Source organism: Nannospalax galili, unplaced genomic scaffold (genome assembly GCF_000622305.1).
Source record: "Nannospalax galili isolate Female #2095 unplaced genomic scaffold, S.galili_v1.0 scaffold445, whole genome shotgun sequence".
Lineage (NCBI taxonomy): Eukaryota > Metazoa > Chordata > Mammalia > Rodentia > Spalacidae > Nannospalax > Nannospalax galili.
In genome coordinates, this window is record NW_008354184.1 from 2019193 (window position 1) to 2043201 (window position 24009).

Here is a 24009-nt window from a genome sequence, read left to right on the forward strand (position 1 = left end):
TGGTCAGGGTGGAGCCTGGTCTCGGTGCTTCCAACTTGTTCCCTGCCACTCCCATCCCCCTTCAAATCAAGACCTGGTCTGAGGGGTGTATTGGACTCAGCTCCTCCCTTGGAAACCTACAAGGCTCTGCTTCGGGAAAGGTGAGGTGCAGGAACCACTTTAAGAACCAGGTCTCCACTTCCCGCCCTGCCCAACCATCCACCACACCAGAGCTGCTGGAAGGTTTTATTAAGTTAGGAGGGCTCATGGAGCAGGACAGAAGCATCTTCATAGGTGGTACTAGAGGGCCACACCCAGGGCCCCTCAGAGGGGTGGAGCTGTGGGGACAGCTGCTGGCTCCTCCCTGTCCCTTGGTCCCCTAGTCCACATGCCAGGTGTGGGCCTATTCAGAGCAGGAAGTAGTTTGCAGGAGGTAGGGCAGGAAGAAGGGGCTGCTTCCAGTCTCTCCCCTCCAGTTAACCTGCCCCGGCCCTACCTGACCCATCCTCAGGGCTGGACAGAGACCCAACCAAGGAGCTGGGGAGGAACAGGAGTGCTAGAGGCACATACCAATAGGAATTTCCTTTTTAAAAAGTATAAAGTATTTTAGAAAAAAAAAAAAAAAAGGAAAAAAATCTCTATAAAAATCTCTTCACATATAAAATCCTGAAGAAGGTGCAAGACCCAGTGCGAGGGGCGCGCTCAGATACGCAGTGTGTCTGTGCATGTGTGCATGTGTGTGTGTATGTTGTAGGTGTGAGTGCATGTGCGACCCACGGGGTGGGGAGAAAGCTTGGCTTCTGACTTCTGTCAGAGAAGGAGGGTGACTGGTCCCCTGGGGCTCGAGGGTCCTCAGCTGGGCTGAACCACAAGGACCTGAAAGACAAGGGTAGGTGCTAAGCACTGGGAAAGGCCCCACCTCAGGCCTAGGCTTGGGCCTGCCAGTGAAGGCCAGGCCAAGGCAGGATCAGAACTGTCCACAGCCCCTGGCCCTGAGGCTGGGCCAGGCCTGCTCTTCTGGGCTTCTCTGTACAGAGTATGATAGCCTGTCTTATCAGAAAGAGGACACTCGGGGCAGACATGGCCATGTCATGTCATATCATACATCATAGTGCACTTCTAGCGCTGAAGGAGGAGCAATGGGTAACACATGCCATGGCCTGTGCTGCCTGCAGCATGATGGTTGGGGGTATGGGGACCACTGACTGCAAAAATAGGTCATGTCCAGGGTCATCACCAGCTTGTGGAGGAGCAGAATATGAGGTGGTGGCCATGGCGGTGGCTAATATTCAGGGCTGTGGGGTCCTGACCCAGCCATGTGTCCTCGAGTGTACAAGTTGACATGTCAGCCTCTAGTCTGTTTCATGACCTGTGTGGCTAAAATCACGTGCCACTTAAAGAAGGATAAATGGGCCTGAGAAGGATGTGCTGGCCCATGGAGTTGGATGGAGGTGACCAAGAGCTCCCATTGTAGGGTGTCCCACCCACCTTTACTCAGCCAGGCTGTTGCGCACAGCCTCCTTCTCCTGCAGGGCGGCCATGGCCAGGCGCAGGTGCTCCTTCAGCTGTTCAATCTCACGCTCTGACCGAGTCTTGATGTGGTTCAGCTCCACGTACACATCCTGGTACTTTCCCGTGAAGCGCTTGTCCTGGGGTTATGGAGGAAAAACTGAGGGCTGCAAGTGCTCACTTTGCCCCCTGCTGGAGCACAGAGGACCAGGTTCCTCCAATCCCCTGCAACTCCCTCCCAGCAGGACCTAGTGAGGTGGATCTCTCCCATTGGAGGGGTGGGAACAAGGGCTTGGGGAGATGAAGTCTTTGCCCAAGACCACCATGAGCAGCTAGGATGAGACCCAGGTGGGTGTGGCCAGTGTCCTTCTGTGTACTGTCCCTGCCTGTTCTCCAAGCACACTAAGGGCAGCCTTGGCTCATACACTCTGAGTCACCATGCGTCCCCAACCATGACTCAGCTGCCAAGACTCAATGAAGGTATTCGCTGAGGTAAGCCAAGGATTGGCCGAGCAGGCTACAGGAACTGAGTGGGAATCATGGTTCTGACTATCAACAATAACCGTTTTCACCAGAATGTATGCTCCATCCCCATCCAGGCTTGGAAAGTGTTCTGTTCATAGCTGTATCCCTAGCACCTAGCATGATACCAGGCACATAGGTGCTCAGTAGTAAGTAAAATAACCTTGAAAGTCAAAAAGCAAGTGTGGCCTTGGGTGAGTCACACCCTCCCCCTTATCCTGCCTGTTCCCTGGTCTGTAATGGGACAGAGATGCCTTCATAGGCGACCCAAGGACAGGATTAAGCCAACAGTGCCGGCTCAGACTGGCACCCAGAGCACACCCAAGTCTGCAGCCAGTGCTGCCTACCTTCTGCATCACCTGGAGCTCATCCCGGAGGCACTGCACCTCCTTCTTCAGGTACTGGAGCTCGTTCTCTTTCACTCTCAACAGTACCTAAGGACAACAGAGCCAGATTGAGGCAGGACCATAGGCCAAGCCTGCCTGGCCCCTACACTGCCTGCAGCCTGGCCCCTCCCTTATTCAAGCCCATGAGGAGCACCATTCTGCACTAAGAGCCCCTGCACCCCACGGGCCACCACCCCAGGAGGCCACTCTACTCTCTGCTCCTCTTTTCCTCATTCTCACCCCATGCATACTGTGAGGGGGACTCTTCCAGCCACCTCAGCTGCAACCTAACAGGGCACTAGGCCTACGTGCTAGGGACGAAGGGATCAACAGGAGACTGTGGCTTGCCTTGGCCTTACTGTAAACTACAGCTATGTGACTGTGGCATACTACCCCACTGACCCCTCCCAATCCTGAGGGACATGACCCTGGGCTCAGCTGGTTCATGGAAGGCTGAAAACTCTGGACTGGGGCTCTACTGCCTGGCTCCAGCCCGATCCCCCACACTGATAGCTTGCGGCCTTCACGACCTCCCTGTGTTCCTCTATCTGTCGAATGCAGATAGCAACAGTGCTTAACTAATGGGCCTGGAGGAAGAGAAGGTAACAGAGTCAAAGAACTTCTAGGCTCACAGACAAGCCTTATATTGTTTGCTAAGTAAAACAGAAAATACCTGGGTGATCCTGGGATCACACATCCTTTCTCATTCCAGCTTCTCCTAGTAAGCAAAGTATTAGCCTATGTTACAGATGAGCTATTGGACTCACAAAGGCCAAGTACCTGAGTCCAGTCACATAGCAGGTAGGTGACAGGACTAGAGAGGCTGGCGTTCTGGCTTAGCTCTGCTGGTCTCCCTTAGCTGGGACCCCGCCCCTCAGAGACTTGGTACCCACCTGCAGGTGACAAGTCTAAAGAGCTGCCACACAAGGCAGCTGTCTGACATAAGAGAGGGAGAAGGGGAGGGCAGGGCGCTCACCTCCAGTTCGCAGGAGCTCCGCTCACTGCTGCGCCCGCAGCTATTGCCAGTGCCCTGTGAGGCGATGAAGCTGCGTAGCCGGTTGATTTCCTCTGATAGGTGTGAGTGCAGCTCCTGAGAGGATGGACAGTCAGGGTGGGGACGCCAGCCCCATCACACCCACTGGTGGCCTGCTGGGGACCAGTCTACCTGGTTGTGGCGCAGCAGTTCCTGGCCTTCCTGCTGGCAGACCCGCAGTGTGTGCTCCCGCTCCTCTGCCTGCTGTGTCAGGGTGCCGATCTCCAGGCACTTCTGTGAGTAGCGCTCAGACAGCACCTGCAGCTCCTGCTTCAGCGCCTCCATGTCCAACCTACCCAGCATCGGAAGGGGCAGAGCTGGACTATGTGGCCTCTCCTGTCACTGCTGGGCCTGGAGTCACAGCTCAACACTGCTGGTCCTGGCTACCTCATGGTTCTGATCTCAGCGCACCGCAGCTGTGGGCTGCTGACAGTCCTCTGAGAGGGTGAGCTGAGGGGCTGCCTCTCCTATAGCCCCAGCATTCTAGGACGTGCTGCGCAGGGAGCTACTTATTGGCCAAGAGTAACACTGCAACACAGTCCTAGGGGATGCTAAAGAGGAAGCGAGACTGGCCTGGCACTGACAAGAGGCCCTGTTCCTTTAAGACTGCAGTGGGACCCTCAGTGGGGAGCTAACCCATGTACTCTCTGCCAAGAGGCCTCAGCAAACGCCCCGACTTACAGCTCTGGGCCTCGGCAAAGCCCCCAACTCACAATGATCACAGTGGGTGGCGGGCCCCTGGCTCAGCAGCCCCACCCTAGACCCCAGACCCGTTGCCATCTCACTGGTGCTGCTTCCTCAGGCCATCTGGGCCCTGATGGAGACTCCGTGTTTTGCTCAGCTCCCGACTCAGCTCTTCCTGGTAGGCTTTCTTCATGGCTTCAATGGCTGAGAGTAGGGGAGACAGGCAGAGGTTGGAAGGGGATCAGGAAGAGGTTTCCACTTGTACTGGTAGAAACAGGACCAGGAAGAAGTGTGCAGAGAGCATTAGACCAAGGGTCCGGAGCAGTCCAGGCTATGCCCTGAACTGAGTGGCTTGTGGGTTCAACCTCTCTGAGCCCTTTACAGGAGGATAATCCTGTGCGATGGGCTCTCCTGGGGAGGTACTTTGCTATCTAACCACCAGGGCCTCTTGTTAGTGGTTTCTGTCTAAGGCTTCACATAGTGCACCATCCCTGAAGAGCCTGGAGGGTCACTCAACAAGGCCCATCTGTCCTGCCTTGCCTGCAGTCCAGAGGTCAGGCTTTGCAGCCATGATAAATATCTATAACTCTGTGCAGGTTACTTAACCCCTCTGAGCTCTGGGACCCTTTCTAGAAGGTAGTTAACAGTTGCTACTCCTCTCCAAAGGGCATCTAGAAGATGGACGCAGAACAAAGTATGGCACAGAGAATAAGGCCCAAAGACTAGCTCCCTCTGGCTGTTTCTGGCTGAGCTCCAAGAACTGGGTATTTCTGCCATACTATACAGGGTGGTTACAAGGACTAAGTAAGCAAGCCTTCACAGTCTTATCCATGATTCCAAAACGCAACACCTCTGAACACTGAGAGTGTCTCATCACTCCTCGGTGGCAATCCCTGCCATGTGTGGCAGGGACACAAGGTTGTTGACAGACTATCATTCCACATAATGTTAGGTCAAGTTCAAATTTACTGCAGAAGCCTTGATGCTGAGTCACAGGGTGATGCCTGAAACTTGCTGGGAAGGGCCAGGTACTCTATGGTGCCTGTGGGGAGGGACCTCCTAAAATGTGAACAGGAACACTACCCTGTTTGGTAGGAGGGATGTGGGCTTGAGGGCACACCAGTACTAGCAGGGTCCAAGCTTGGGATCACATTACCTTGTTCATGCTTTCATTATTCTGAAAAGCCCTTGAGGCTGCCCAAGCTGTGCCAGGCACAGCAGATGTGTGATGGACAGAGGAGGGGAAAGGAGTTGTCTGGTTTGGTGTTTCCTGTTTCTGGCTTGGGAAAGCTGAGGGGGTTCGGAGCCCAGCAGTTAGAATGTTTGCTCTGGGCTCCAAGCCCAGCTTTGCCACCTCTGTGCCATCTGGGACAAGTCACTAACCTCTTGGTGGCCCAGCTTCCTCATTCCCTGGATACTAATGAAGACTCAGGATGCTCCCATAAGGAATGTGTCCCACAGAGAGGACACACAGACAGGGCAGAGCAAGGCTCACACCCTTCCCTTAAGCATCCTAGAGTTTGGTCCATGTGCCTAGGGAAGGGGGTGGCATTTCAACCAGAACAGAGTGTGTGGCTGATCGGCGTCTCTCCTCTAATGGGGTAGTATATGGCTCAAGGTAGACCCCTCAGTAGCTACAGAACCCCCAAACCATGGGAGGAGAAGTCTTTTACTGCCTCAGTTTCTCCTTTCCAGTCGGGCCAGACATGACTTCTAGGGCTTCCATCCCCCGCTGACTCCTCACCCCCAGGTCCTTATTTAATAGACTCCCAGTTCAGTGTGGAGGCACCAGGCCCTACCCATGGCACATCCTGCTCTCACCCGAGGCCGTGGCCGCCGTCTCCTCAGCCAGCAGCCATTCCTTCTCCTGCTGCAGCCGCTGCAGCTCTCGCTCATGGTGCCGCTGCAGCTGCTCCATCACCTGCTGGTGTGAAGATTCCATCTCTGCCAGGCTGCGCTCACAGGCTTCCTGTGGGTCAGAGGCCAGGGAGGTCATGAGGCTGCCCCTGCTGCTGGGGCCAGTGGCAGGTCTGCCCAGGTTGAGCTCACTATTAAGTTCACAGTGCTGCACTGAGTCCATACCTGCTCCCATGGCTACGCCTCCCCTCCTCATCCTCAAACTTCACCAGTCCCTCCCCTGCTTCAAACTCCAATGGGGCTTCCCACTTGTAGCATGAAGTCTGGCTCACCACTGCCAAGCAACCTCACAATTATAAAAACCAGCTCTTGGGGACTGGAGAGATGGCTCAGCAGTTAAGAGCACTGGCTGTTCTTGCAGAGGACCCGGGTTTGAATCCCAGCACCCACACGGCGGCTGACAACTGTCTGTGACTCCAGTTCCAGGGGATCCCTGATGCCTTCTTCTGATCTCCTCATACATGGGCACTGCACGACACAGGTGCACTTACATACATGCAGGCAATACACTCACACACATAAAATAAAAATAAATAAAAATAAAAACAGCTCTTGGGATGGTGAGATGGCTCAGTGGGTAAAGGCATTTGCTGAGTAAGTCTAACAACATAAACTGGATCCCCAGAACCTATGTAAAGACTGAAGGAGAGAACTGAATCCACAAATGGCCCTCTTGCCTCCACACACATGGTGCAGTATGCACATGCCTATCCTACTCAATGATAAAAATATTTTTAAAAAAAAGCAAAAAAAATGTGTTAGTAATTTTATGTGTATGAGTGTATTGCCTGCATGTATGTGAGTGCACCCACGTCGTGCAATACCGCGGGGGTCAGAAGAGGGCTTCGGATTCCCCTGGAACTGGAGTTAAGGATGGTTCGTAGCCACCATGTGGGTGCTGGGAATCAAACCCCGGTCCTCTGCAAGAGCACTCAGTGCTCTTAACCACCGAGCCATCTCTCCAGCCCCCAACAACACATTTTAAGAAAACCTAGGGAGGAGCTGCTCATCTCTTTTTACATCTGTTTATTGGGGGAGGGTTGCACATGTGCTTGTGTGGAGATCAGACGTGTAGGAGTCGGTTCTCTCCTTCCACCATGTGGGTTCCCAGGATGGACCTTAGGTTGGAAGGCTTGGCAGAAAGTGCTTTTACCCACTGAACCATCTTGCCAGCCTCACAGACTCATTTCTAATCTTTCGTTGTTCTGTTTTTTTATTTTTTGAGACAGGGTTGCCCTGTAGCCTCAGCTGACCTGGAACTATGTAGACCAGGGGTGGCCTCAACCTCACAGAGATCTGCCTGCCTTTGCCTCCCAAGTGCTGGGATTAAAGGTCTGCACCACCAAGCCTGGCTCTAATCTTTTGATTTATGTCCTTTTTGCAGTGCTATGAATAAAACCCAGGGCCTTGAGCCTTCTCAAGTGCTCTACCACTAAGCTACAGTCCCAGCCCAGACTGAATTTATTTGCCTTTTTGGGGTTATTATTTTTTTTATGTGTATGTGTGTATTGCCTGCATGTAGGTAAGTGCACCCATGTTGTGCAATGCCCACGGAGGTCGGAGGCTGTCGGATGCCCTGGGACTGGATCTGTGGAAATAAGTCTGTGAGGTTGACAGCTGTTAGCTGACATATGGGTTCTGGGATTCGAACCTGGGTCTTCTGCAAGAACCACCAGTGTTCTTAACCACTGAGCCATCTCTCCAGCCCCCTTTTTATCTTTTTAAAGACAGGACCTTGCTCTGTAGCTAAAGCTGGCCTTAGACCAGAAATCCTGCCTCAGGGTCCCAAATGCTGAGATTACAGATGTGTACCACCATGCCTGGCTGTTTGAATGGTTTAAAAAATGTCAATGTGCAAAAAAAAAAAAAAAAAAAAAAAAATAAAAAAAAAAAAAAAAAAAAAAAAAAAATGTAATTGTGGGGCTAGAGACATGGCTCAGCCATTAAGAGCACTGACTCCTTTTGCAGAGGACCCAGGTTCGATAACCAGCACCCACATGGTGGCTATGAACCATCCTTAACTCCAGTTCCAGGGGAATCTGAAGCCCTCTTCTGACCTCTATGGCATTGCATGACACGGGTGTACTCACATACATGGAGGCAATACACTCATACACATAAAATAAAAAATAAAAATAAATAAGTAAAATATTTAAAAAAATGTAAATGTGGCCGGGCATGGTCCCAGCACTCAGAAGGCAGAGGTAGATAGATCTCTGTGAGAACGAGACCAGCCTGGTCTACACAGCAAGTTCCAGGCCAGCTGGGGCTATAGGGAGCCCCTGTCTCAAAAAGACCAAAAAAAAAAAAGGTGGAGAGCCACAGAGGAGACCTTTAGCCTGAGCATACACACATATACACACATGCACGCACACACGCACGCACATGCACATACCACATACACACACAAAGAAAAAGACAGACGTCACTGAAAGGGAATGGGAAGAGGCAGGGAAGAAACGAAGGCAGAGCCACATAAAGGACTGCAGTGCCCCCCGATCGAGGCTTGTATTCCCTTTTCCCGCAACTATTCCTGAGGACATAGCAGGCCTGTTGGAAGGGAAGGGCTGGGTCCTATGTTCTGAATGTGGGAGGAGGTAGGCCCCTGCCTGTCCTGCTGGGCTTGTGCTCCTGTCCTCTGACTGTCCCCTCACTTAGGATGACAGAAGTAGTTTTGGAGTTCCACATGCCAGATTACCCAGGAAGTAGATGTAAGCCAACTGCCCCTCCTTACCATGTTCCACCTGTGAGCCTCAGCCTCAGCCAAAGAGGACTCACAAGAGTCCCCAGTGAGGCTCTCTGGGCAGAGAGGCTGATGGGTACAGTACTGCAAGTTTGGGGGAGCCCAGCAATGTGGGGGTGAGGGCCAGAACTGGCACACAGATGTGGCAGCAGGAGATAGGAACCAGTCCATGAGGCTCCTAGAAGGCTGGGAGCCATCTGTGACCTACCTTCCTTAGTGATCAAGGTGTCCTGGTGCTGGACACCCCTCTGCCATGAAATCAAGGTAGAGGAATAAACACTGGTGCCCCCTCTGCATTAGCTTGAGTGCCCCTCTTCTACAGCTATTCCAGGCCTGACACTGAAGCTCCACACCTCAATAAACTTTTCTGCACTGGCCAGCCTGTCCCAGCCCTGCAAGAAGGGCACCCACTCAGCCAGTGAGCGCAGGCTTGAGAAACACCCCTGCAGCAGGCACCTCTCCAGGATCTGCTAAGTTTCGTCACCTCCTCTCGTGTCTTAGAGGGACGTGGCTCTGATGCCCTCCATGTTAGTCATTCAGTGTTTCCTGACCTCCTCGTCACCTGCCACTCCAGTTCCACCTGCCTGCATGTCTGCCTCATCTGACCAAGATGAAATGCTGACAGTCTTTGAAGTGCCCAAAGGGGCAGATGGCACCAGAGAGCAGGGACTGCAGATCTGCCTTCTGCTCAAAGGCCACACTCCCATCTGGGCCTCAGTTTCCTTATTTAGCTTATGAGTCACAGCAGTGCTTTTAAACTCTCATTGTCATAAAAATACCTTTTCTCAATCAAAATATAGAGCCAATTCCAACAGCAAAGCAGACAGACAGAGCTGCCCTGATTTCAAAGAATGAACCCACCCAGAAAGGTGCCCTGAGCTCTATCCAGGGGCCCCAGGCTGTGTTGTGGGCTAGCCTACTTGGCAGGCTCCACCCAAGGCAACATTTAATAACCACGGGTCCCCTCTATATCCCCACACCCAAGTAACCCCAAGCTAGCTTCTCACCAGACCCCAACTTTTCCTGCCCTTTCAACTGACCTCCCATCCACAGTTCAGTACAGGATGTCCACTGCTAGTACAGTAGCTCAGTCCCAGTCACTAGGGCTCAAGTTCTCCCTTTAGGCCTCTTCCAATCAACTCACAGCAGCCATGTCCTAGTTCCTGAGGCCTGGGCCTTGTCCTCTCCTTACCCCTGCATCCCAAGATCACCTTCATTGTCACTGGAAACCCCCCAAAGTCCGCAGAAAGAGACGCCTCAACTTGTCCTTAGAGGCTCCAGGGTAGGCACCAATTGGCCTTGTACTTTGCAACATAGCCAGTGTCCCCAGATCAGTGTCCACCCCTCATGCCAATGTCCTCTCAGCATCCTCCCTGGAGTCCAGCACTCTTTTCTCATCTAGGTATGTATGCTATAGATCACGGACAACTGATGTACTAATTTTTAAGAATTCTGTGACTCAACTGCTAAGCAAAACCATCTTTTAAAAATTAAATGTATATACTTGTAATGAATTACATTACAAAATAAAAGTGGGGTTAGAGAGATGGCTCAGCAGTTAAGAGCTCTGGCTACTCTTGCAGAGGACTGGGTTTGGTTCCCAGAACCCAAATGGTAGCTCACAACTGTCAATTACTCCGGTTCCAGGGGATCTGATTCCCTCTTCTGGCCTTCATAGGAATTGCACACATGGGTGTCCTTACATACATATATACAAAATACATATACACATAAAATAAAAATAAATTTTTAAAAACTATAAAAAGTTTGCTGGGTGTAGTGGTGCACGCCTTTAATCTCAGCACTTGGGAGGTAGAGGCAGATGGATCTCTGTGAATTCAAGGCCAGCCTGGTCTACACAGTGAGTTCCAGGCCAGCTGGGGCTATAGGGAGACCCTGTCCCAAAAAGACCGAAAAAAAAAAAAAAATTGTAAAAATTTTAAATATAGATAAAAAGTAAAGATGACTGTGATGATTTAGTGTTGATTACCAACCAGAACTAATCTGGAATCACTTAGAAGATAAGCTTCCAGGGACATCTGTGAAGGATATTATCTAGATTAGGTTGGCCTCTGGCTCTGCCTGTGAGGGATTGCCTTGACCGGGTTAACTGAGGTGGGGAGACCCATCCTAAAGGAGGGCACCTCTATCCCTTGAACTACAGTCCTGGACTGTGCAAAAAGGAGAAAATTAGCACAGGCATTCATCAAATCCTACTTCCTGGCCATGGACACAATGTGACAAGCTGTCAGACTCCTACTACAGACCAGGCCCTGGAAGGTAAGCCCAGTGGGATGGTCCCATTCTCCCTTAAGCTGCTTTTGTCAGGGTGCTTTATCACAGAATCAGGAATAATAAGACACAAAATGCCATGGCTGACACTCAAATGTATCAGCCCCACTATTTCAATGTGTTCATTATTGTATGTGCTCTACAAGCTTAATTATGGCTACAGTGTCTAGACAGCAGAAATCCCACGTAACAGTGCGCCCACTCTTTCAGAGCTTAGTGCCTTGCCTTTGCCCCATGGCTGTGACATCAGCCACAGGGGAAGGTTCACACCATGGAAACTGCTCAGCATTAAAAATCGGGACTTGATTTACTGTTTTATGTGTTGTCTAGAACTAAGCAAGTGACCAGGAAATGTCAGGAATATAGACTCAACTCAGAACTGTTACAGCTATAATACAGAACAGTGGAAATATTCTGACTAGAATATCCTCAAATAGTCTCAATAGACAACTCAGCCAATTCAGCAAGGAATTTGCTTATTAACATTGACCAAGTAATGTTTTGCTATGTGTGAGTCTTCTCATCTTACATAGTAACACAAACAAAACCATCAACCATAGATGTGTGAACCATCCATGTTTGAGAATTTGTGGCCATAAGGGGGGAAAAAAAAAATCACTGAAAGCATCCCAAGAAAAAAATCTACTTGTTGTATGGAATTCACAATAAAAAGGATTATATACTTTTTTATTTGTAAATTATATACTAAACATCCATGATATAATTCATAATAAATCTATGCACACACACAGTTTTTTTCTGGTGAACTAGTACTCCAGTTGTGTGACAACTAAAATTGTTTTCAAACATGGCCAACTGTCCCCAGGGGACAAAGTCACCCTCCCTCATTGAGAACCGCTGTCCCAGGCAAACTCGCAAACTGAAGGCTCCCATGTCCTGCAGACCTCCTTGGTAGGAAGGGATGGCCTCTCCCTGTGTCCTGGGAGTGACTCCCAGGGTCACTGGCTCCCCAATTCCCCAAGGTGATGCAGGTTAAGGGGTCCAAGTGCTGAGTGTCACACGGGGACTCACACACAGGCTCTGCAGTCAGCTGGACCCAGGCTCAAATCCCACCTCTGATACCTGCAGGCTGCGTAACCTCGGGCAGGTCACATGCCCTCTCAGAGCTCAGTGGCCTTGTCTGTAAAATGGGCACAGTGATCATGCCCACCAGCTGTAGGGAGATTAAATGAGATGGTGTGTAGCCAATGCCTCACACGATTCTCGCACACAAGAAGGGCTCCCAAAACATGAAGTGCTTTCTAAAGACACAGCAACCAGAAACCTGCCCCCACCCCACAGAGCAGCTCCTCAGCCAGTCCTGTCTTTGCACACAGGAAGGGCTCCCAAAACATGAAGTGCTCTCTGATCACACAGCATTCAGAAACCTGCCCCTATCCCACCGAGCAGCTCCTCAGTTGTACCTGTGAGATGTAACCTGGTGGGATGTGGCCATCCTCCTGGGGTCTGGAGATGTTCTGAGGAGCCTCCCCTCGAAGACGCCATGCCTCCAGCTGAGCACGGAGAGACTGGACCTAGGAGATGGGAAGACCAGGTCAGTGGGAACCCAGAAGTAAGGGGGTGGGCATGTGGGAGGCAGGGAGGAACCCACAGTCTTCTACCTCCACATGGCTACAAGCCCAATTTCCCTGGGGTGCTGAGTAACGGCTCTGGTTTGAAGAAAGGCCAGCAGATCTAGCTAGAGGTACAGGCAAGGAGACACTCTGGCTGGTTCCAGGATGGCTAGGTCAACAACCTGAGTGAGCTTTGGCCCAGAGATGACCAGACAGGGTTAGGAACAGCACAATGTAGTCACAGATATCTACTGTCCCATGAAAGTAGCCAGAGGGGACATCCTTGTGCCTGTTTCCCATTTATGAAAGTGTGGTGGACTCTACCCTAGCAGACCAGATGCTGGGGGACGGCATGAAGCAAGGAAGGTAAAGGGGTGCCTGACAAGGGATGGAAAAGCCACAGAGCAGATGGCCCCTCCCTTCTCTACCCACATCTCTTTCCTGTGGTTAAGAGCAGAACAAAGACAAAACCACACAAAACAAAGTGAACTCCAAGGGCCAGGGAAGAAGGGCCACAGGGAAGGCCCTGTGAGCAGCCTGAGGTGACAGCAGATGAGCTCACTGTCAGGGTGCCTTGCGGGGCTGATAGGGAGAGGGACCCACCTCCTTCTCTAGTGCCTCATGGCTGTCACCCATGGTCCCTCGGCGATCGCCCTGGCTTTGGTTGAGCAGGGCAGTGAGTGGCACCCTCTTGTTCTCCCGCAGGGGCAGCTTCTCTAGCTCCTGCCACTTTTTTTCGATCTCCTCATTGAGCCGGCTCTGCTGATCCTCAGTCAGAGGCGCGCCCAGGCCCCGTCGAGGCCCATCACCACTGGGTGTCTCTGGGGCCCTGCTGTCTGTGGCCTCGAACCACTTGCGCCTTTCCTCAGAGCGCTGTGCCAGGTCCCGCTCCAGCTCCTCTTGCTTAGCCGGATGCTCGGGAGTGGACCGCTCAGGATTGGAGCGGGACAGGGTGCGGGCCCGCTGTGGGGAGCTCTGAGTTAATGGAGAGAGCTCCACATAGTCCAGGGACTGTCGTGGTCCATCCACTTTCCGAGGGCCACCCCGGCCAACGACCTCAGAGCCTGTCCGCTGCTCCCCTGGCTTCAGGGAGCCCTTCTGGGTGCCACAGCCACGCAGTGTGTTTTCCTTATTGCAGTCTGAGAGCCTAGGGCACCAGCAGAGCCATGTCAGGGGAAAATTTTGCCCACTCAGTTCCACAAGAGCACTTCCTGAGGGTTACTCATGTGCCAGGAGCTGGACACAGAGCCAGGGACAACCAGCCCTGCCTAGAGGTTGAGAATTTGAACCTTAGCAGACTCTGAGGACATTCCCACACCTGGATCCTTGGACAGCATGAACGTGGGGACTCAGTGTGCAAAGCAACCAGGAGATTCTTCAAGATGCGGGGACGCACGTGTTAACCGCGAAGGCACAAAACAACAGAACTACATGAAGCCAGGCCCTGGGTTCAAAGGCTTACAATGTGAATAGAGGGTTCTTGTAGGCACTGTTGATAGGGGAGACACTGATGTCTGACTGCACGCAGAACAGGCTGTTGAGACTTTTAGCAGTTTTCTTCTACAGTTTAGCTGGGTACACTGTCACCTAGCCCATCCCCTGCAGCTGGGTATGACCGGTCACATGACCACATTCTGCCTGGGGCTTAGAAACAGCTCCCTCTAAAAGGCTAGGTTCTCCTCATCTGGCAGGTACTAGCTGGGCCTCCAGAGCACCTCAGCTGTGCTCTCTGACTTGGAAGCCAAGCTATGAGTTGAGGGCCAAGGAGCTGTCCACCAGACCCACACTGATACCTCTAGGCTATTTTTTTTTTCCTTTTTTGTTTTGGTTTTTTTGAGACAGGGTCTCCCTGTAGCCCCAGCTGTCCTGGAACTCACTATGTAGACCAGGCTGGCCTTGAACTCACAGAGATCCGCCTGCCTCTGCCTCCCAAATGCTGGGAATACAGGTGTGCGCTACCATGCCCGGCTTTTTTTTTTTTTTAATGTATGAGTGTATTGCCTGCATGTGTGTAAGTGGAAATCGAACCCAGGTCCTCTGTAAGAACAGCTAGTGCTCTTAACCACTGAGCCATCTCTTCAGCCCCCATTATCTTGAAACTGGAAAAAGTGCTCATCTGGCTTAAGCCACTGCATCTGGGTTTCTCTGTTAAAGCATTCCAGCCTGTATACTAAACAAGAGTCTGACAGCACAGAACTTCAGAGTTCAGCAAGGGCCCTGGGCACATGCCAACACATGCCTACATACGTGCAGACATGATATTCTAGAAGACAGACAGGAAAGCCACTGGCCTATGGTCAAATAGCCAGGGTGTGGCAAGGCTTAGAGGCTCAGGCTTAGATCCCTTCAACAACCACACTGCTCCTATAAAGCCCCAGCTCCCTGCACTGTCAGCAGAAAACAGACAGTAACCCCACCCCCCCAGCTTGAGGGAGGGGTGTGTGCATAGGCCAGGCTATCTAGCAGAGACAAAGAGCCAACGTTGCCTTACAAGCCTCATCTCAAAAGCACCAAGGCATCTTTCCACTCTTTTAAAATATGAGGGGACATGAAGGGATAGCAGGTTGAACCCCAAATTCTCAATGGCTTTCTAGATATGCCCTGCCCTCTACCCATTTGTTGCTAGAGAAAATGAGTTCCAGAGCATACAGCCACAAGGTCCCATTCAGGGATACAGTAATACCTATCTCCCAGTACTCCAGTCCAGCCCCCCAGTCTAGCCCAACACATACTTGGTGACATCTGGGGCTGAAGTTGGACGCACAGTCTTCCTGAGAGCCTCAATCCAGTTCCTCCGGATGCCGGAGGTCATGGCCGACAAGGTATAAACAGCATCCTTGGTCTGCAAATGCACCCCACATGTAGGTTGCCATGTGACCAGTCCCATGCTCCCTCCTTCTATGAGCCCAGGGAGGTGGTCCTTCCTTCCCAGGAGGGTGTCTAAGGTCTTGAGTGAGAAGTGAGCAGAGGGTATTAAACCCCTGTGACAGCTGCAGAAAGTGCCCGATTCCAGGTCTCCCTAGATATGTGAAGGACGGGCATACGGGCCACTGACTGGATGAGGACAGGTCTCAGGGTAAATGAGTGAGTCAAGGTCAACACCCCTCAGGGCCACCTCCCCACCTCCCCACTTCCTCGCTCCAGATGCAGCCTCACGTGGATCTGGAAGCCATAGTTGCGTTGTACTGCATATTCCGTGACATCTGTACAGGAGCGCAGGTCGATCTCACCATCCAGCTCATCTGCCTAGAGCAAGAGGATCAACCATGGTCCACACAGGTCCTGAGGAGCCCCACTCATATATTCCAGCCAAGGGCCCCAGTCCTTTCCAGGGCCCTCCCACCCAGTTACCTTACCTCCTCAGCAGTAGAATCTCTGTAATATTTGAGGCTTGAATCTGTCAGCACAAACCAATGCTTCTTCCACTGTGAAGGAAGAGATGGTAAGCAAGGGTTAGGGGGATAAGAGGAAGGAGGAAGAAGCCTGTATATGTTTCTGTCCCCAGTTCTCACACTGTTGAGGGATGTTGTGATTGGTCAGAAAGTTGTTGGGGGCAACAGCTATGAAATGGGTTGGCCCCTCCTCAGTTAACTACACCCTCCCTGGCCTGGATGGAGCCCTTTGGTTTGCCGGCACTCCCACACTCCACACTACTCTTTTTTCTATAGGGTCTCATGTAGGAGCTCAGGCTGGCCTTGTTAGGTAGCCAGGATGACCTTGAACGTCTTTATTATTGGGTGTGCATGGTATATGTTTGGTGATGGGCACATGTGCTACAGTGTGTATGTGGAAGTCAGAGGACAACTTTGTGGAGTCAGTTCTTTCCTTCCATCTTTATGTGGGTTCCGGGAATTGAACACAGGTCACCAGGTTTGCATTGGCAAAAGCCTTTACACAGAGTCATCTTGTCAGCTCCTGAGCCCTAGGATTACAGGCATGTGCCACTATGCCTGGTTTATGTGATGCTAATGATCGAACTCAGGGTTTCGTGCATGCTAGGCAACCACTCTAAAAACTTAATTATATTCCCAGCCCATCCAACACCTCCCTGAAGACTTCAAAGCTCAGCAAGTGCCTTCCCCCAGTGCAGTTCAGGGAGGGAGTAGGGCCTTGTGAGGTCAAATGCCTAGCAAGTCAGGGACTAAGTGGGGCCATTGCTGCAAGCTGTTTTCCGTATGCTTCCTGAACTGCCTGCCATAAAGGTTAAAGACAAATATCTCTCAGAAAACTGAAAAGGGGCCTGGGGTGGGTAGCTGAGCACTAGGCAGTCTGCATAGTGGGCTGGTTGCTCACATATTTCAGTGTGAAAATGTGTTAACCTGTATGTTCGTAATTCGTTGAGGTTAAGTTAGCAAGACACACAGGAAAGGGGCAGGGACATCAGACCAGCCTGACATCTCGTGCATCTCCATCTGTCTCCCTCAGGGCTCTGGTCAGTCCACTGGAATGTCAGTTAGGGTCAGCCCACTACCAGGGTCAGTATCTCCCAGTCCAGTCCTCCTGGGGTTTCCCCCATGCCACCAAGTTCTGCCTGTGCTGTTTTCTGTTTCCTCTCTTCCAGGACATGGTAAAGTTTACAGGGTCTGAGGGTGATGCTTTCTACTTTTATCCACACTGCCTCCCCTGAGAAACATGTTTTAGCATCCAAGGACCTAGAGTGCAACTGCTTTCTTGCTGTGTGCCTTTAGGCAAGTGTCTCCACTGCTCTGATCTTTACTCTTCTGACCTGTACAGTAAAGACAGTAAGAAATCCCTAGACTTTGGGTAATGTTAGAAGTACCTACCCTTTGTGTGACTCTCTTGGCATGTGGCACAGGGATGGGCACCAGCTCTTGGGGATAGTTCAAAGAGGTCAGCCACTTAGGACAATCTTGCTCCTGGAGTAGAGTGAGGTACTACTTGGGACCTCAACTGCCTCTCTGCCAAGTGGGATGGGATCTGTGGCAAATAGTTTCTAGGCTCTTCCAGGCCTATTCTGTTACTGTCACAACAGGAGCTAAAGAGTTCTGTGGGTCTCAGACATCAGATTCTAGGCCTGGGCTGCCCAAGCCGCCTCTCAGTCCAAGGGATCTCAGCCTTATAGGCCTGACTCCCAGCTCTGAACAAGGGGCTGGGCTGGCTGTACTCCCAAAGCCCTTCCAGCTTGGACATTCCAAAACCCCATGAAAGAGTATGAGTAACGGCCAGTTCTGGGTGGGGCCCATAATCCCTCTGCCCTCTGGGACCCTGGGTGGGGAAGCCAGGAAAGGGTCACTGGCAGGGCGCCAGGCCTTGTGTGAGCCTGGAGGGCAGCCACCAAGGGACGGTGGGTAAACAGCGAGGACAGAAGGCTGCGGGCTGCAGAGAATAAAGCACGTGGGCAGGAAACACAATGCGATTCCCCTTGGCTCTGAGCCCTGCCCGGCATGTGGGCTGCACACAGATCTGAGCCACTAGCACATGCAGGCTGTGTAGGCAGGGCAGGACGCCAGCTCAGCTCCCAGGCTCTAGTCTGCCTGCCAGCCGAAATAGCAGAGTTGGTGAATAGCCACTATCCCTAATGTTTCCAAGGACAGATACACTAGACAAGAGGTGGAGGGGTGATGAGCTGAGCTCCTGGTAGGCAACAGGGGCTATGGAACCCTCAAATCATGACTTCGGTGACTCTGTTCCCCACCCATCTGCCACACACAAGTCACAGACATGGCAACTGACCAATGGATCCCTGGATTGGAAAGTCTTCTGAGCCTATGCTCTGTGCCCTATGTCCATGTCCCAGTGTCTGGAAATGTGTAAGACTCAAGCCAGATAATCTCTGAATCCTCCACCCCACACCCTCAGAATATAGCCAGCATTGTCATGAAGAGGGAGGTCCAAGATGCTCCCGATAGAGCTGAGAATGGGTGAGAGCTATGTGGCCAGGAGGCTTCCATCGAATGACTTATGCATTATAGGCTGCATAGGAGGTGGTAGTATCCAAGTTTCCTTTTCCCTGAACCAGAAATACAACCCCTTCAGGGTTTCTACTTGACTCTCACCATGGGACACCATACCTATCCCCAGAGGCCAGGGCCTCTCCATGGAAGCACATCAGCCCAGGCCAGCCTACCCACTCCTGTCCAGACTCCTACCTCTCCAGGTTCATCCAAGATGGACATCCATCCCTTCTTGAAGTTGAGCAGATCAGGCTGTGGGGAGATGAGACCGCAGAGGGTTAGTCCTGGCAGGAAAACTGTCTGGTCTGCTGAGGAGGGAGTGTGGCAGCCATTCTGTCCCAGTCCTGCAACACTGAGGTCCCAGGAGAGCAGCTGAAAGGGCTAAGGGCCAGGGACATCCCTCCTACCCTGCCAAAGCAAGCAGGCTCCCAGACCGAGGCAGCCCTGGCCTCTTTCCCTGGCATCCTCTGAGAGCTAAGAGGTTGGGCTGAATAGTTGACATATACACCCCTGATGTCTAAACTCTGGCCCCACCCAGGAGAGGGAGAGAAGGGACCAAGGGAACTCTGCCTATAGGGACATAAAGAAAGCCCTAGGGAGTTCAGAGAGAAGCCTGGAGCGATGGCTGAGCAAACAGTCCAGGTCCTCTCTGACAAAGTCCAGGTGGCCTACCTGGAACATACTCTAATGCTCTATCCACGCCCACCACTGACCCTCCAACTAGCCCTCCCCTTCCCTCATCTCCTAGTCACCCTAATGGCAGAATCAAGCCCAGGCTGGGGTCAGATACCCTCTATGGTTTCTTTTCCCCAGGTCTCTTTGGGTAGGCCATGGCATTCAGTCCTGACAAGCCCTACCTGCTGGGTCCTGCCCAGGGGGGTATAGCCCTGGGGTCTGGGGACCCCCAGCTGCAGCATATTTCACAGGGGGAATGTGACTAGATACCCCTGCCCAGGCCTACATGAAGCTGCTCATCCTGGCATTTTCCCAACCTGCCCATCTGGATGGCACCAGCAACTAGACCCTCCCTGCCTGCTGGTAGCCTATCTAGGTCCCTGTTCCTCTGCAGCCTCAGCTCCTGCCTACTGGCAGGGAGGAGAGCAGGGCAGGCCAGGCAGACTAGCAGCAGGGAGGAGGTGGCCACCTGTTGCCATGGCTCTGAGCCCACCTATCAGAGCCTGCATCGAGGCCTCACCAGGCCAAGGTGTCCGGTTGCGTGGAGGGAGCCGGTAGCAAGGTGGAATGGGGTGGGCAGTGGCAGCTGGAAACCAGAGCCACCTGACCCGGCCATCTCTCCAGATCTGCTCTCTTCCAGAGAGCCCCATTTTCCTCAAGTGGAAGTGGGCTGGGAGGGCCTGTGGCTGGCAGCCTGAACACCTAGAAGCATCCACAGCCACAGCAGAGGCTCCCTCATACTGCATACCTGTCTGAGGGAGGAGACTGCTGTGTTCCAAGCCCACAGCCTGGAAACCCTGTTTGCTTTCTGTTCTGCCAGCCCATCACCCACCAGTGACTACGTAGCCCAGATGACCCCCAGCTAAGACCAAGGACAGTGACCAACCATTCCGGGTTCCGCTGTCCTTCAGCTTGGACCTTCCACCCTCCTGGCCCCAGGACCTGGCAGAAGAGGTCTGACCACAGCAGGTCTCAGGAGAGCTGTGAATAAGTATCTTTCCCCTCCCAGGTGTCAATGTCTGTGCTTTGGGGCAGATTCCCCTGACCCCAATCTGGCCCTGAGAAGCCAGAAAGTCAGGACTGCTGGGTCAGTAGAGCTATCACTGAGAGATGACCCAAGGGAGAGGCCCCCAGGTACAATGACAGCAATGACAGGCAGAGACCTAGAGTGCTGCCTAGGGAATGAAGTGGCTGTGACCTCTCTAAATCACATCTCCCCTCTGAGCCCTGGCTCAGATGTGGCAAATGACTTGGGGTCCTGACCCAGCCCCAGTTTTCCAGCTGTCGCAGCCAGGTGACTCTCTCAAGCCCAGTGCAGATGGAGGTATGCCATATCAGATGTGATCTAGCACAGCGATCTTGGGAGAGGAGACTGCCAAAGTGAGTTTTTAAACCCTCTGGGAGGGGAACCTATAGCCCGGGTCAAAAGATCTGATAAAGGCTAGGGAGGTAGTTATATCAGTAAAATGTTAGCCACACAAGCACAGGGATCTGAGTTCCAATTCCTAGCACCCAAGTAGAAAGCTTAATGTGGTGGTGCACACCTAGAATCCTAACACAGAAAGGCAGACACAGAAGAATCCCTGGAGCTTGCTGTCCGGCTAATCTAGCTGAACTGGCAAGCTGTAGGTTCAGTGAGCAACCCTCTCTCAAAAAATAAGTTGCAAGAAAGGCAGGTAGATCTCTGTGAGTTCAAGCCTAGCCTGGTCTACATAATAAGTTCTAGGCCAGCTGGAGCTACAGAAGACCCTGTCTTAAAAATACCAAAAAAAAAAAAAAAAAAAAAAGTTGGAAGGGCTGGAGAGGTAAGGTGGCTCAACACTGGTTGAAGAGGACCCAGGTTCAGTTCCCAGCACCATCCTTAAGTTCAGTTCCAGGGGAGCCAACACCCTCTTCTGGCCCTACGAGTACTGCACGACATGGGTGTACTTATATACATGCAGGCAAAACACTTACACACATAAAATTAAATAAATGAATGAATAAAAATTTTTAAAAAAAATGAGCGTGACGGAGCATGTCACCTGAAGCTGATCTAGCTACCTCCAGCATTGGGCAGGCACTCCTGCTACATATGTACACACACACATATATATACACAATGACATTAGAAAAAAATTTTTTTTTGGTCTTGAGACAGGGTCTCCTTATAGCCCCAGCTGGCCTGGAACTCACTATGTAGACCAGGCTGGTCTTGAACTCAGAGATCTCCCTGCCTCCGCCTCCCGAGTGTTGGGATTAAAGGCAAATGCCACCACGCCCAGCTAAAATAACTTTTTTTTTTTTTTTTTTTTTTTGGTCTTTTTGAGACAGGATCTCCCTGTAGCCCCAACTGGCCTGGAACTCACTGTGTAGACCAGGCTGGCCTTGAACTCACAGAGATCTATCCACCTGCCTCTGCCTCCCAAGTGCTGGGATTAAAGGTGTGCACCACCACGCCCGGCTAAAATAACTTTTTAAAAGGTCTGACAAGCTACATCTTGAAGGCTGTCAGTTCCCTGGCTCCTCAGGCCCAACTGCCCTTTCTCCATCTGCAAAATCACCTACTCCATTCTTTAAGGAACAGCCATAGGCTCTCATGCCCTCCTTCCCAACCAGTACCACAGATCAGTCCTTCCTCTCACCTGGACCACAGCCATAGCCCCTTCTAAGCAAGCTCTGCCAGGGGGACCCTCAGGAGGGCTATCAAATGCCTTAACCTCCTCCTGCCAGCCTGGTGTGTCCCCACCTGAGCGTACTTATACCAGCACACCGTGTTCACAGATCCCTAACAGAGAGAACCACCCAAGCCCTCCCTCCATACCTGCCTTGTCCTCAGCCTGAAGTCCTAGGCGTCCCCTTCCACTGACCAAGCCAAGTCGCTGCTCATACTTCAGACCTGCTTAATTGCACCTGAGGCTTCTTCACAGTGCTTACCCCACACCATCTGCCTGCTGTCCCTGAATTGCCTTCTGCGTCCCCTTACAGAGGCCCCTGTTGCATCAGGACCAGAACCACCTTACGCCCTTTAGTTTTCCCTCCAGGTGGCTTGATTAGGATCTAAGACCCAGCACAGAACAGAGATCAGAGAATCTCTGCAGAAAGAAAAAGTCATTACCACCACCCTCCTTTCTTAAAGGCACGAGATGCTGTTCTAAGGCAAGACATGAGCTGTGAACAAGACCTGTGGCCCCTGCCCAGGTAGAGCTTAGGAGAGACAGATAGTAAACAAAATGACAAGTATATAATTTGATGCCCAGCAGTGGCTGGAGAATGAGGCTCCTCAGCAAAGCTGTGCCAGGCTAAAGTGAAATGCAGTGAAAGAGGCTCTAGACTCCAGGTCAGCCCAGATTCACCAGCTCCCTGAAGCCTAATACCCAGCCCTGCCCTGTGCCACTTGCTCAGTCCAGAACCTTATGCTCAGGGATGGTGGTTCAGGGAGACAGGTTGGAGAGATTGAGCAGGCTCAAGTGAATGGTGGCCAGGAGGAACCCAGAGAGCACTGTGAATGGTGATCATGAGGCCTGCTCTCTGCTCTGAACCACTCATGGCTCCCTACCGCCCCTAACCCAAGTTCAAAGTCCATTTTCAGGCCCCTTCTCTATGCTCTCAACATCCTCAATACAGTCATGAGCCTTTATCTGCACATCCCGTCCTCCTCCACAGCCCATCTCCACCTGACAAAGTCCTATAATCACAAGACAACTCCCCCAGGAAGCCCTCCTCCCACCAGCAGGAATGAGCTGGCTCTCCTCTAGGCACCCCTGGCTTGGATGTAGCCAGGCATGCTGTTCAGTAGCCTCACCCTTGCTTAGCACATGCTTCCCAGGAGTGACAACTGTGTGCCTTTCTTATCTCTCCCCAGAAAGCAAACTGAGGCTGACCAGGATATAAATTCTGGCCCAGCTAGGGCCAAACTGCATCACCAGGGCTATGATCCTTCACTCCTCTACACCTCAGTTTCCCCATTCGTTCAAAGGGGATGGTGCCATCAACCTTAAAAAGATCAATCTGGCCGGGCGTGGTGGCGCACGCATATAGTCCCAGCATTTGAGAGGCAGAGGCAGGCAGATCTCTGAGTTCAAGGCCAGCCTGGTCTACATAGTGAGTTCCAGGACAGCTCAGGCTACAGGGAGACCCTGTCTCAAAAAGACCAAAAAAAGATCAATCTGGTAACATGAAAGCGCCCAGTTCCGGGTCTGGCAGGCACTCAGTGGAGCCCAGCAACTACCTTCTCCAGCCCAGGACACCGACTAACTCCTCCTCCAACATCCCTCTGCTCCCTAAGAGAAGGGGAGGCTGCTGACGCCAGGAAGAGCCAGTAGGGAGGTGGCAGGATGTGTGGAGGCCGAGGAAGTCCAGGCAGCAGAGCCAGGTCATCACACACACAGGGACAGGGGCCCCACAAGGCCACACCCCTGGCAGCCCAGCCCACTCCTCACTAGCCTACTCAGTAGAAGACAGGCTTGCGCATGTGCATACACACCCTGCTCATCCTCCTCCCAACACCAAGAGGGTCAGCAGGCTCCCAGAGCCTGTCTGGGGGCAGTAGACAGAAATCAAAGGCAGCCCCACCCCTCTTTTCCAAAACATCATGGCCAGGTGGTCAGACTGACCTGGAAAGGAAGCTCAGAGCAAGTCACCAGCAACGCCCCCCACCCCCAGACTCAAATCACTTGACTGTGAAATGGAGAGAAGTGTTCTCAGCTGTGCAGTTCCGTAGGCCAATAAGGGCACAGGCAATTGATCGACAAGGCTTGGTAGAGCCCACCTCCAAGAGAACCACAAACTCTGCCCCCAA

General features: G+C 52.1%; 1 protein-coding gene across 2 annotated transcripts in view; it reads right to left on the bottom strand.

Annotated features, from left to right (window-relative positions):
- Positions 1–209: 209 nt before the first annotated feature.
- The window catches only part of Triobp (TRIO and F-actin binding protein), a 59697-nt gene continuing 35897 nt past the window's right edge, over positions 210–24009 (bottom strand). Inside the window, exons 8-20 of one of the 2 annotated variants that reach the window (XM_029555089.1) lie at positions 18750–18806; positions 15996–16064; positions 15796–15885; positions 15372–15481; positions 13243–13786; positions 12490–12600; positions 5935–6082; positions 4215–4317; positions 3562–3721; positions 3373–3486; positions 2358–2444; positions 1468–1628; positions 210–855 (exon numbers count right to left, since the gene is read on the bottom strand). In XM_029555089.1, the coding sequence (XP_029410949.1) occupies positions 1470–1628; positions 2358–2444; positions 3373–3486; positions 3562–3721; positions 4215–4317; positions 5935–6082; positions 12490–12600; positions 13243–13786; positions 15372–15481; positions 15796–15885; positions 15996–16064; positions 18750–18806 (1752 nt within the window). In that variant the 3' untranslated portion in view covers positions 210–855; positions 1468–1469. Of the gene's footprint in view, positions 856–1467; positions 1629–2357; positions 2445–3372; positions 3487–3561; positions 3722–4214; positions 4318–5934; positions 6083–11820; positions 12240–12489; positions 12601–13242; positions 13787–15371; positions 15482–15795; positions 15886–15995; positions 16065–18749; positions 18807–24009 lie in introns of those variants that run through there. The other variant, XM_008851292.3, reaches the window with a different exon arrangement.